Raw genomic sequence first — 15,045 nt, 5'->3', positions numbered from 1 at the left:
AGCGTATTTAATTTTAGAAGCGTTTTTCGAAAATGTATTTATAATTCATGAAAAATGGACGAAGTAATTTTTCAATAAAAATAAAAGAGTCTGCAAGGGATATTGTACGCATTGGGTTACAAACAAATTGATCCTTATTACAGTTAGATTTCCATGTGTTTTAATCAATTATTCTTGCGTATTAAAAGACGTTTTTTTCAACTAATTATTAATTATTGTAGTACTTTCGTTTATTCTGTAATCTCGTTCTGCTACGTGACCTACTTATAATCTGTTTACGAATATACAATACTTTTCACGGTTAACACATGCTTATCAAAACATCGGGAGTAAATTAAAGAAGCAGACATTGTCATTTGGTAGATTGGGCAATTTACACACACAGTGGCCTTTTTGTTCTGAAGCCACATGCCGACAATTCGGAAATTCACCGACGATTGTCCTAGTAATAATAAGAGAAAAATCAATTTGCTTTTAAATAAAACCAAACACCGGTCAAACTGATTAATGAAATCCTTGAATGAGAACATGTGTAATAATAAAGTTACAATAAACAGCATAATCATCTGGTGCATTTTGTATAAAATGCATTTCAACAGGAAACAGAATATCCTTCATTACTGTAATCACATGCATCTGTTGTTACTAATGGAAGTAGATTTTCTGATTGTTAATAACTATTTTGGTGTTCCTGGCAAAAAAAGTCATAAAATTTATATTGACCTCTTTGGGCTATTAGTGTTTTTCCCAGACGGGCAAAGGGGCATGGTGCATTACTTTCAAAAAGGGCATTTTAGCGCGCAGTTTAGGCAAAAAAGGGCAAAAACGTTCCCTGAATAACGGGAAAACATGTAATCGCATCAGAAGCAGTTGTGGAAAAAATAACATATGAACAAGCACATGTAATGGTAATTGATGTATTTAACTTACTATGATTTATATTAATATATTTACCTTGCAATGTTCATTTAAGTTCCATGCTGTTTCAATAAACTGTACAGCACGACAAACATAATAAAGCAATATATGCATATGAATCTGATTACACACAGATCCACTAACATATAAATGAAACCACGTTTGTCTTATCCCATTTTCTAACAATAATCTTGCGAGATGTTTAAAATAACATTGCGAGTAAATTGATCGCTAATGATATGCAAACACTCGTTTTCCGTGACATACATCCACCAGATAGATTACAAATAAATAAATAATGTTGTTGCTATCTAAAACATTTTTTTGCATCGTTGATTATCACAGACATTTCATTAATTCCTTCTTAATGTATAATGACCATCGTTAATTCGATCGTTTACGACTCTATTTGCCATTTTTGCCGAGTTGCAATTTAATTCTGTATAGTCCGCCATGCTGTTAAAATGTCAAATGATGTAAGCGAAAGGTGCCTGCATAGCAACGTTAAATCGTATACGCGATTCGCATTTTGTTAAATTAGTATACGTCTCAGTAATTATTTCAATAATTAGATATAATAACTTAAAGACGAAAGCGATAAAGAATAAATTTGTTTGTGTTTTTAAATGTTATTATGCGTAAAAATATATGTTTTGATATAACTGAATAATGTATGCAATGCACAATTGCCATGGGAATAACATTGAGGTTTTCATCAAAAGTCTCCGAAGTAACGATTTCATCGTGGAGGAGTAGACATTGCCGACCGAAAAGTGCGCTTGGTATAACATAGCCTATGGCATTATCAATTGATACTGACACGGGGTTATTCACGCATGACTAATTCACAGCTTTGGAGCAGTCTACCTATAATCGAGCACTGAAATAGATTAATATAGTCGATTAGACGCTGACGTCTCTCGAGAAAATTAAGCACAGTCTGAGCGTAACAGACAATCAAGGACGCTGACACCAATTAGTTAGGTCATAAGGCAATAAAGATGTTATCGATAAGGGCGCGTGGCAAAATTTGCCTTTGAAAAGGGCAGAGTGTCTATCCGTGAGGGTGGCGTGGCTTTTCGCCACGCTAAAATGGCCTGGGAAAAACACTAGCTATCAAACATGTCTTTGGGCTATTCAAAATTCCATCTGATTAGCCCGAAGGGCTATTTTGCTAAAAAAATTAGCGTGAAGACTGGTCGTCCGTGATAAGCCTGTTAAGACTGCACATGTCTAAGCCCTAGACACTGTATACTTGGGATCAAATACTTATGTTCATTGAATTGGAATGAGGCAAATGATTTTTTAAATATTAAATTAGTGTGATCATCATTTCTATGTCTTACATTTCTTTAAATTAAATTTATCTAGTCTATATTGATTGTTGGTAAGTCTTATCTTTATTAATTCATGTTTGATTTTAAGAGCTATTTGTACAATGGAAATACCTGCATGGTGTTGTTTTTGTGTGGCTTCAAATTTACATTTAGTTACTTTTTTGTATTAAAAAAATGAACTCTGATATGAAGTAAAGTATACAACAAGATAGCCTATTCAAATTAGATAATAATTTGTATTTATTAGGAAAACACTCGCGAAAATGTTTAAACAAGATGATAACTTCTTTAGTATCGCGAGAACACTTGGTTTCAGGCTTCATGAACACATATAGTCCGAAAACATTTATCCGAACTAAGGCACTTATTACTCAAAAGATAATATTTAACCATTTTCAAGATTATCTAAAATAATAAAAACGTGTTAATATTAACTTACCTTTTCGTCTACTCATTTTAAGTAATTGTTGACTTTCCAATGAAAATGAAACGTCAAAACGACTGAATTTATTGTAAATAGTTGTTGTTTTGGCGTTTACCGGAAATCATGACCCAATGAAAATTTCGTTATCGTCTAAAATTCGGTCATACTAAATACCAATCGTGATACATCGGCTATCTCGGATTCCTCCGTAAGATAGGCCTCGTGGCTAACGGTCGCCATATTGCCTTGTATTACTACTTTACTACACAAAAGGTTGTCAGTCTATTGTTATGAGGCTGTATACGATGCGCGTTGAACTAGCGCCAAACTTTTTACCGAAACTTTGATATTAATAGCACTATTAACGTTCATTTGTGTTGCATTTTGACCTATTATCCAAGTGATTTACTTTTCCATTATTATTTAATCACCCTATCATCCAATTTTTAAGATGAAATTACGGTGTTTACAAAACCAACCAAACCGAAAGTGAAACTGGATGCATTACGTTTCGCGATGTAAACATTAAATATTTGTTCAGTTTGAGGAAGCGAATCGATAATAGACGTTGGAATATGTATGCAATACAGACTATCATTGCCGATTGTAATACTGGCTAAAAAATACCTTTTATGACAGGTCATGTATAGAACGTTAATCAAATAGTGACCATAAATCACTACAAATGTCTGGGTTGTTCATTAATATAATTAATGCACGTTTCTGATCTAATTGCCTGTATCTAGTTGTAATTACCATGATATTGATAAAATTAAAACGTTTTTTTTCCATAAATTAACATTACATGTTTTATTTTTATCATTTAGGGAATATATAATTGTATCATTATCATCATTAAATATTCTGAAGATCTAAATTATCATGATTACTTTAAAGTAGAATTTTTAAATTTTACTCATTATTTTTAATGAATTTGCACATTTGCTTGATTCAAAATAAAATGTATTAATAAGGGTTTCAGTTGTTAGTTTTAACCCATTTTTAGTTCCATTAAATTTAAAGTACTAACTACGTACATGTATGTGAAATGCTCTTGAGTTCATTTCCTGGGCCTAGAACCAGTACTTGGGTGTCTCTTGGAGATTTCTTAAGAATGCTCCCACACTGGGGATCACACCAGTGACCTCCAGAGCATTATACAATTGAGGATGCATCAAGATTAATAAATGGTACATGTATAAATTAATAAAGAATCAATAACAATCAGAAACTGTGCATTTTTTTCAGTATTGTGTGAAAGGATTTGAAGTAATTATGTGTTTTTGAAATATGATTTATGTGAATTTGAATAAATATATAAAATTTAGTGATTTTCTCAGACAAAACTGTTTATTACATACTAAAGTATTCAGAATGTATTATTGTAATATTCATTCAAATTTTTTAGTACAAAAAGCACTTTTCCCTGGCATTTGTATTTATAGTACTTACATATTTTATAATTCTGACAGCAAGCAAGCATGAAACCGGTTTCATTTTTTGAGTATTTAAACAAGAGGGCCATGATGGCCCTGTATCGCTCCACTGCTGAAAAAAGGCTGAAACAAATTTCTCTGCATGTGCAAATACTTAAATATAGGCCCTATTTAAGCACATGTACACTTTTGTGACCTTCTGGGCTGGGTCAAATTTAACCCCAGGGGCATAATTTGAGAAAACTTTGTAGAGGACTACTATATCTCACTACATACAAAATGTGGTAGCCCTAGGTTCTAGAGTTAAGGACAAGAATATTTTTTAAGTTTTCACAAAATAAGCAAGATATAAGCGTATATAATGTTCAATTTTGTGACATGCGGTTCAGGATCAAATTTGACCCAAAAGGCATAATTTGAACAAACTTGGTAGAGGACTATAAGATGTTACTGCATACCAAATTTGGTAGCCATAGTCCAAATGGTTTTCGACAAGAAGATTTTTAAAGATTTCACAAAATAGGCACTTTAAAAGCGTTTATTCAATTTTGTGACCCCCCCGGGGCAGGGTCAAAGTTGACCCCAGAGGCATTATTTGAACAAATTTGGTAGAGGTTTATTAGATGTCACTACATACCAAATTTGGTAGCCCTAGGCCCAATGGTTATGGACAACAAGATTTTTAAAGTTTTCACAAAATAGGCCCCATATAAGTGTATGTTCAGTTTTGTGACCCTGGGCAGGGTCAAATTTGACCCAAGGGGCATAATTTGAACAAACTTGGTAGAGAACTATAACATGTCACTACATACCAAATTTTGTAGCCCTATGCCTTATGGTTAAGGACAAGAAGAGTTTTAAAATTTTCACAAAATAGGCACTATATAAGCATATAATTGATTTTGTGGCCCCCGGGGCAGGGTCAAATTTGACCCCTGGGGCATAATTTGAACAAACTAAGTAGAGGACTATAAAATGTCTCTACATACCAAATTGTGTAGCCCTAGGCCTTATGGTTATGGACAAGATTTTTTTAAAGTTATCACAAAATAGGCATTATATAAGCATATGTTCAATTTTGTGACCCCCGGGGCAGGGTAAAATTTGACCCTAGGGATTAATTTTGAACAAATTTGGTAGAGGACTATTAGATGTCACTATATACCAAATTTGATAGCCCTAGGCCGGATTGTTATGGACAAGAATTTTTTTGAAGTTTTCACAAAATAGGCCTTATATAAGCATATGTTCAATTTTGTGACCCCAGGGGCATAATTTGAAAAAACTTGGTAGAGGATTATAAGATGCCACTACATATAGAGACCCCCATAACCATACCTTTTCTTAAAGGCCATTCTAAGCGGAATCGATTTATGCAATAAAAAAGATATGTCATGTACAATGCAAGAAAGAACTTTACACAAATCAAAATCGACTGTGTTTGCAACTTTTTTTTCCGGCCGTTTCTTAGTGGAATGTAACCTTTTCTAGTGCAATGGTTTACTACAATGTGTCACACCGGTCTTTACTGACCTGTGTGAATGCGCGCTAAGCATTGTGGGAAACGGACTTTTTTCCATCATGGCGTTGGTAAACATAATAAACACGGAAGTGAAAAATGGTAATTAATTATTATCAAAAACAGGCCCCATCAAACCGGGCCAGCTGTAATATATAGTTGGATGCAGTTTGTGCTTCAAAAGGAGCCACTTTTCATGTCAGTCTATTGTTTGTAAGAATCACTAAACACGTAACTTAGACTAACTAAACATGTTGCAAGACTGTATCTTCGAAATAGTAAATAAATCTAAATCATAAATAAATATTTATAATTAAATACCTGCTGAAATTTGAGAACGTAAACGATTTAAAATAAACGCTGTGAACATTACAAGAAATCTTACATGTAGGCCTAATGTGTGAGAGGATTAGTCAGGGATAAAATAAAATGGAGTTCGAAGGATCTAACATTTTGAGGAAGACGTCATGGTATCTTGGACATTTGGCACTTTCATATATTTATTTAGTAGATACTGAAAATGCTGAATGTGCTAATAGCAACATCAAAGACAAGCAGGTGAGATTTTTACATCTTTATTTTTCTTGACATAATATTGTATGTTTTCCATTTAATTTATATGCCAGTGTTTTTTTAACCATTTTGGGAATGGTTTCCTGTCATTTCCCCCCCCCCCCCCCAAGACGTTTCCTTCCCAAGACATTTCCCCCCAAAGACGTTTCCTCCCCAGACGTTTCCCCCCCATTTTAGTTTTAGTGCAGATGCCCCCCCCAATAAATTTATAATTGTTCGGTTGAAGTATAATCTTTGTTTATTATCAAAATTATTATTTTGTTTATGAAGTCTTTAATTAACTTTTAATATCTATGAAGCAGCTTGTATGGTTTTTTGGTTTTAGAATTGTTTTTTGGAGGGTTTAACTGTGAATAATGATTGCATGTAAATCATTAGTAAGTGCATGTTGGTGTACTAGTGGAATACATGGAATATCCTCAAAATCTTACTGAGTATCTTATACATGTTGCTCAACACAAATGCAACCAAGAATAATGTGTTATCAAGACCCGTTTTGAATACACAATTAACACCTTATTTCAGTTTGAGTGAACCTGGGCAGGGTTGTGCAAATGTAGTGTTTGTTGTTTTTTATCCAATTGCATATGGTCAATTGATGAATTGAAAAATGGTAAAATCTAATTTAAATTAATTTCGAAACTGTTTTCCTTGTAACAGTTAAATATGATAAATATATATTTACTTTGTAACTGTCAACATTTATTTCATGCATTCATATGTTTATTATCAAATTATTGGACGTCACTGATATTTTATTTTTTACTAATAACTCATTTAGACTAATTTAAACAGAATTGAACTTTCCTTGCACATTATTTCATTATTAATAATATAATTTTATTAGCAAATGTAATAAAAACTTATTGATATAAGAAACACAAAACACAATTACCCGTTTTTATTAAATGAATTTGTGGAATTTAAGGAAAAATTAATAACTTTATGAATTAAAAAAAGGTAAATTCAAAGCAATTTATTAATAATAATTAAAACAGTGATAAACTATATAAAAATGTTTTTGTATGATAATGTGCTACTCTCATCTTATGAATGACTATCCCCCTTCAAAGATGTCACCTAATCACATTAATGCTGATTAATGGGCCTGTATATTGCACCATAAGTACCCCTTTATACAATAGCTGTTATCTTGTTATATACACTTGCTAATCCTATTAATGCTTGTATATTGCACCATAAGTGCCTGATATATTGTTCAATGGTAGGTGTGTGTTGTTACTTAAAGGGGCCTTTTCACAGATTTTGGCATTTTTTAATTCATTCATTAAATGCTTTATATTGATAAATGTAAACATTGGATCGTAAAGGCTTCAGTAAAAAATCAAGAATAAAAATAAAAAAAGGAAAAGAAAATTGCCCGGAGCAGGTTTCGAACCAGTGACCCCTGGAGTCCTGCCCGAGTCCTGAAGTAAAAACGCTCAAGCCTACTGAGCTATTCCGCCGAGTACACATACTTGACGTATTTTATACCTTATAAGCAATCTTCGTAGTTTCACAAAATTTAACGACAAAAACAGAACTCTCCAAATTATTCAATCGTTTCGCGTTGCAACGCTTTATAGTTTTTAGGTTTTAAAATCGTCAAAAGATGCATATAATGGCTATATTAGACCATGGTAAATGTTCAGTATTACTGTTTCCTCACAAATATCATAACTAAAACGAAAATTTGCGAATCTGAAACAACTTTTTTCAATTTTGTCAATTTACCAAAGCGTGAAAAGATCCCTTTAATATTAGTGAAAACATAACTTTCCTATTATTTGCCTGCTTTTTGAAAATATTTTCATCGTTGAGTTTCCTTTAATTTTTAAAGAATATTTTTGAGAGGTAACACCTGAGTACTACAAATCAATGTTAAATGTTCACACTAGCTGTATTGGGACATTATAATTGAAATGTTACATAACAATTTTATTTACTTGTCTCAAAATAAATATCCCAATATGATATTTATTTATTAAAAATAATTTGTGTTTCAGTTAAAACTTGGATATAGTTATTATTCTTCATTAAAAATCACAACTATTCCACTTTAAATGACCATCAAAGAACATCAAAGCTGTGTTTTTACTCAATTTTTCAAGGATCTCAATAAATGAAAGAAAAAATTCAGGTACTTATAAAAACAATTCTAATTAGATCTATTTAATTGGTAAAATTTGTTTGAGGCTTCCCTAAAAACAACAATAATAAATCATTTCACTGATCTATTGATATATCTATTTGATAGGCAGAATGACAAACAGAACTAGTGTGGTTTCTAGGGTCATAAATCTGGCCCCTAAGCCTTAATTGGTAATAATATGCATGCAGTGTTATGTCTCTGAAAGTGACAATGAAGCAAATCTGCCCTTAGGCTATTTCATTTCACTCACACAAAAGGAGATAACTTGCTATTAATTTAATAGTTACTTCTAACTTGTCTATGGCACGCCTGAACCACAAAAATGAGAAAAACTAAGTTTAAGTAACTTAAACTTAGTTTTTCACTACTTAAACTCAATTTAAGTAACTTAATTCGAATTAACGCTACTAAATGCATTAAGTAGTTAAGAAGAGTTATTTTCTATTTATGTGAGAAAAATGAATTAAGCAGAGAAAAACTTAGTTTAACTCGTTAAGTGCGCCCGAACAACAAAAATTGATTTTTACTACCGTTAAGTTACTTAAATTGCATTTAACGCTGCTTAAAATTAATTTAAGTGCTTTCGCATCGTTAATTGTATTTAATTATTACTTAAGTAATAAAATTTTTACTTAAGTTGAATTATTAATTATCGTTAAGTCAAAACTCGCGTCCGAAAATAAGCATATGAAACAAGCGTTTTGATTGGTTGTCAGGTTTGTTAATAAATTCATGCCCGAGGTCGGAAGAAAAAGATTGCCATGTGGTACGAGCAAAAAATACAGATATTATAAATTTGGATTAGAATCTTAAGTCAGCTAAAATTTGTTTTAGTCTGGAATAACATTCAAAACACCCTTTCATCATCAAATTTTGCTGACAGTCAGTAACTATGCAATAAACGGGTGCTGGACGTTTCGTGCCACTACCAGTTCGTGCCACTGATATTTGTGTAGGAGGGCATTGGACGTTTCGTCCCACTGATATATAAGCGGATAGGTGTGAATAATACCGTATAGGTGTGAATCATAACGGGTAACTTTCGCACCTTTGATTGTAACATCTGTTCAATGTTAAATCAACATTGTTTTATTTCAAGATTATTTATTCAGTTTAAAAGTATTCTGCGATTTCAAGATTTATTTTTAATTACATGAACAAAAATGTTTAAGAGTCAATTTACATGCTTCTTATAATACATTAACAATATCTAGATTGATAACATAAATATATTCAAACATTTTCAATAAATTTACATTACCGGTATATTATTACAAGAAACGAAACAAGATTTACTATACTCTTTTATATTATACATTAACAATATCAAAAGGGAATGCATACATACATTTTAACAATATCTAGATTGATTACATAAATATATTAAAACATTTTCAATAAATTAACATTATATTCATTACACAGTTTGAATCATCATTAAAGCGGTGAGTTGTTTACTAATTGGTCCGAGTCGGTAATTCATTGTTTGCTAATAACTTAAAGGCACTTACCGCTAATTGATAGTTTGTGAGTCGATAGTAAAGCATAAGCTTTTCCTACAAGTAAAAGACCAACTTCATTTTATTAGGTCTTTATTGAATAAAATGTATTATTGTTCATTTGTGTTATATTATTATTTATGTATATAGTGCATACACATGAAGCATAAAAAATAACAGCACTTCATGTTTTATATTTTTTAAACATAATGAACTATGCACAAATATTTTGTATTTTATTTTTACATACACATACCCGGTACACATGATGCATACAAAATAACAACACTTTATGTTTTATATTTATTGAACATAACGAACTATGTACACATATTTGTATACTAACAATAAATCATTTTATTTTTGTTATTTATAATTATAATTGTTAACATTGTTGTAATTTTCTACATAAATGTACACCCCAATATCATTCACACCTATACGGCATTATTCACACCTATCTGCCTATATAGTATCAGTGGGACGAAACGTCTACCCCTTTTCCACACAAATATCAGTGGCACGAACTGGCAGTGGCACGAAACGTCCATAAACCCAATAAACATCAAAAACGATCCGCCCGTCTATATATTTCCGGGTCATATCGCATTTACCTGTAGTAATAACTTGTCTTGTATACGAGTAGTCATACCAGCTTGTATGTAGAAACTGGGACTATATTATATGTCCCAGGTAGAAATTAAAGATTATATCGTGTCACCGAATCCAACTTAATTATATTCTATACATGTAAATTTTGGCTTTGATTTTAGTATTTAAATGGAAAAAAAACAGTCTCCAGTATCTCAGTATTGGCAGTGAACTTAAAAGTAAACAATCCCAAAAAGTACACATATCAGAAATTACCCAGGTGATATTTTACGTCTGAGTGCACTATTGTCTTTTAAAATAATTTTAAATGTAAAAAAAGAAAAAAATGTACTGTTAACATATTATTTAGAAACATATCTAACTTAAGTGTTCTGATTTTTCCCCTTTAGAAATAAATAGTTTAGACAGAGACATATATTCAGTATATATTCCCAGTTTAGATATTAATTAAAAGAACTAATGTATGCATTTGTTAAATGTCATTGTTCTTCCGAAATATTATCCTATATTGTTTGATGAGATTCAAAATAAACCTAATTAAGAATTTAATTGTTGTTTTAGTGCAGCAGTTAACAATTTATATTTTTTTATGAGTGTGTAAATATTGCAATGGTAACAAACGAATCCATAATACAGTATTAAAAATGTCATGAGGATCAGTGATTGCTCGTTAATTGTCTTTCATATCCTGTATTTGTTATTTCAGTTCCCTTTTTAAAAACAACCAACATTTTGTTGTTGTTTTAACAGTATTGGTAATTGTCTACTTAATTGAAGGGTACCCCTTGATTACACATGGGTTGTTTTCTTAAAAAGAAGGCCATATGACATTCCACAAGCTAAGTCATAGTATGGCTTCATCTTTTTCTTATAAATAAACCACCACTCAATTGCTTGATCATAATTATCCTGAATTCAAGATGTCAGTTGGTAAGTAGCAATTTTATTTTTTGGGTGTTTTAGTTTTGTCAAAATTTAGTCAATAACATCACTTAAGCCATAACGCTTCGATAAAATGATTAAACAGATATATATTATGTTAGTATGCAAGTGGAAAGATATTATATGGGATCAGTTACATAGAGACCACACTCCATCCAAGAGAAAAACAGGGAATTTCAAAAAATAGTGGTCTCCACAAGTCATCCAACAAGTCCTTGTGTGAAAAAAACAGCTAAAAGATGCTGTAATATGGTTATGGGTTAACACTGCTTGTAATTTTCCTGCATGAGAGCTTTTGATAATCATAGTCACATGTTTTTTGTTTTTTTTGTAATGGAATCCTAAAGGAATCCTTTGAATGAAAATAGAATCTTGATCAAAATTGCTTTTATACAGTGAGTTTCATGACCTTTAATAGTTGCCAACAATGTTGAAGAAACTTATTCAAATATTAATGACTTTGAAGTTTCTGACAATCCCTTTAATGAAATAAAATAAATTTAAATAGAAAATTCATATTCGTATTAAAAAAAATAAAAACATTTATGCAAAGACAGTGTTTTAACACCCTCGACTACCATCATATGGTATCAGACTCAATTTATAAATGAATTAGTGAAGAATAAACATGATCAATGATAGTTCCATAAAACTTAAGTCAGGAGTAAAGGTAGGAGAACATTTTTGAGAAGTTTAAGACCCGGGAAATAGCTTAATTTCATATAAATGATCACACATTGGAAGGTATAAGAATATTCCAGGGGGGGGGGGACCAATTCAGGAAATTTTGCACATTTTGATAAATTGATGTTAAAATCAAGTTAATACTTGATAGCAAACAAAACTTGAATTAAGGACTAAATCATTTTTTGGAAACGACAATATTGCATCCTTACTTGAGTCAATTTAAAGGTTTCTACAACTCAAATGTATTTTATCTTCAGGATCTCAACTTTTGACAGCAATGTTTTATTTGATTTTTATAGCAATTTATGTTAGAACTGTGATAGGTCCATGCAAGTCCAAAATTTTACAAATATCACAATATTGTAAAATATGTCTTTTATGCTGTACAAGCTGTATGTATTTTTGTACTTCCTTGACCTGTATGGATGTTACTTTGCACTTTTATCTATTAAAGAAAAAACTGGGGAAGGGGGGGGGGAGGGAATAGTTAGATGTTCATGTAAAATTTCTGCCTTGCATATTCTCTCAACGTTTTCAGTGAATATTCCTATTTTAAAAACAACTAAGTTTATACAAGAGAAAATATACCTGTGTTGATTTATGCATTTTGCTTTGAATTTGCCCCTCCATGAAAAATAATTTTGGTATAGGCCTAAAATAAAATTTAGTTTGTTTGCCCTCCTCCGACCTACCCACCAAAATTGCCCCCCTACTCATAAAATTTTATTGCAAAGTTCTTACACAAATTTTATTTCTTTGATTTTTTTCATGTTTTATACAGTTTTCTTTCAAATTAAAATTAAAAATTGAGACTTTAAAAAAAATATAATAATAAACCTACCTACCTACACAACTAAAACCTGGTGAGTAGGGGAAGGACAAACAAGGATATTTTTAAGACTGGCCATATATATGTGTCTTTTTTGACAATAATTAGTAAAGATATAGAAAAATACTGCAAAGCTTTAGATACTGTACTAAATGTAAAAAATAATCTTGTTGAATCAGTGATGATGAAAACCATTTCATTTTATATTGCAAAAATAATGACACTGAAGAAAACATTTATCAATTACTATTTTACAGAAAACATGATAATAAAGAGGATTTTCAAATATTAGAAATGATACTGAATCCTTTTTTTTTAACTAATACTGAATCTTAACACAAATCTGCAACTAGGCCTAAAAAAAAATTAGCTGTGTTAAGGGTAACCCGACCCTACCTAGCTTTTCCAGCCCCACCTAACTTTTTTATTGGCTTTTTTGGACAAGCACTGTTAAAGTCAACATCTCTGCTCCATTATGTCTATGTAAAAAAAAAAATTAAAAATAAAAAAAATTACCTACCTACCCTACCTAATTTTTTTCAAGGCGTTACCCGAAACACACAATTTTTTTTCTTTGGCCTGAAATTACTTGGCTCCTTCATTAACAGTCTATAGAACTGAGGTCAGGGACCTCTTGATTGCACATATATCTATGCATAGGATTTATTATTTTATATTTGACAATGATCATTTTTGTACATTTTGATGCAGATATGCATGTAATTATGATTGATAAAGTACAGTATTTCATACTGGCAAAATCTGAATTTGATAATTTGGCTAAGAATTGTTTAGCATAAGCACTAGTATAAGGCAAGCCACCAGCTTTGTAACCTGGTAAAACAGGAGCTGGTGAATTTTTTTTACAGAACTGTGCTGCACTCTCCAAAATGCTTCGTTGACATAAACTAAAAGCCTTCTGGTATGCTATTTCAGGAATTATAATTTTTCTAGCATTATACTGTTATTCGGTAATTCCAATGCATGTAGTTGTTACGTCATTTGCATGTCCTTTGAATTACAAGTGCCTTTTTTATACGACAGTCTTTAAATGTCCATCCATCCGTTGCAAAGTTATACTCTAATTGAAAAATTCAGCAATTTTCATGAAATTACAGGAATGTTTTTTTCAGGGACATAAACTTTTTAATATTGAAATTGAATGTTGACATTCCAATTTATGAAAAAGGGATATTTTCATCCTTTTTGCTGAAAAATGCTTTCAGTATTTTATCAAATTTTTAAGAAGCTTATTGTTTCCCTTGACATAAGACCAAACCAAATTGATTTGTAGTTCCTTGGATTCTCCAGCTCCCATTTTCACAAAGTTTTTTGATTCCTTTAGGCAGCTTCTGTTACATTTGTTCCCCCAACATTTTCTTGTCAAATTTAACTTTCAAAATATAAAAAAAATAACCGCACCAAGCATTAATTCATATAGACAAACTAGAATTGTTTGTGAATACATATAATAAAATTCTTTGAAAAGATAATTCAGAGCAAATATTGAAAAAAAAACACATTTTTTAACTTAATGAATAAGTTTGGCAAAGACTGATGTAAACCTGCAAAAAAAGTTTTTAAAAGTAATTTCTGTCAGTAGATTGTCATCTATTTTTGTAATTCCATCTGACAAGTTCAGTATTGACATTATTTATGTAGATAGACTTTTCTTGATATTGCAAAAGAGCTTGTGAGTTCTATGTGATTTTATGTTTTTAACTTATTAAATATTTACCTTATGTGTACTATAAAAAATAATTGTAATGTTTTTTTTGTGAAAGTATAACTTAGTTTTAAGTTCATTTACTAGTGATAGTGTGAATAATAAACTGATCATATTAGCTTAAAAAATATATGTGGACAAGCAAGTTTTTAGAAAAATTGTAATAGATGTTCACTTTTGAAAAAATACAATGAAAGCCAGTATGAAATTATGATCAGATGCTCAAATTCTAAAAAAATATAGTTTTTTAACAGAGATTTTGGTCAGTAGAAATCTTCTTCTATTTTTGATATTCTTACATTTTTAACGTAATTTTGTTATACTGTTGTATCTTTACCATGTCATTATGGTGTGTAATTTATTGAATGATATCTTTAGCATAGTTGTTGAA

General features: G+C 31.0%; 1 protein-coding gene across 4 annotated transcripts in view; it reads right to left on the bottom strand.

The window, feature by feature from the left end:
* The window catches only part of LOC127881002 (cyclin-dependent kinase 11B-like), a 67,056-nt gene that overhangs the window by 29,266 nt on the left and 22,745 nt on the right, over window positions 1–15,045 (bottom strand). For 3 of the 4 annotated variants that reach the window (XM_052428573.1, XM_052428575.1, XM_052428574.1), the window contains exon 1: window positions 2,695–2,847. The exons of the other annotated variant lie outside the window; for it this stretch is intronic. In XM_052428573.1, the coding sequence (XP_052284533.1) occupies window positions 2,695–2,710 (16 nt within the window). In that variant the 5' untranslated portion in view covers window positions 2,711–2,847. Of the gene's footprint in view, window positions 1–2,694; window positions 2,848–15,045 lie in introns of those variants that run through there. 4 annotated transcript variants of the gene reach the window in all.

Source organism: Dreissena polymorpha, chromosome 5 (genome assembly GCF_020536995.1).
Source record: "Dreissena polymorpha isolate Duluth1 chromosome 5, UMN_Dpol_1.0, whole genome shotgun sequence".
In the NCBI taxonomy this organism is placed as follows: domain Eukaryota; kingdom Metazoa; phylum Mollusca; class Bivalvia; order Myida; family Dreissenidae; genus Dreissena; species Dreissena polymorpha.
Note: the sequence above shows the minus strand (reverse complement) of the source record. Positions and strands in the feature narration are given on the sequence as shown.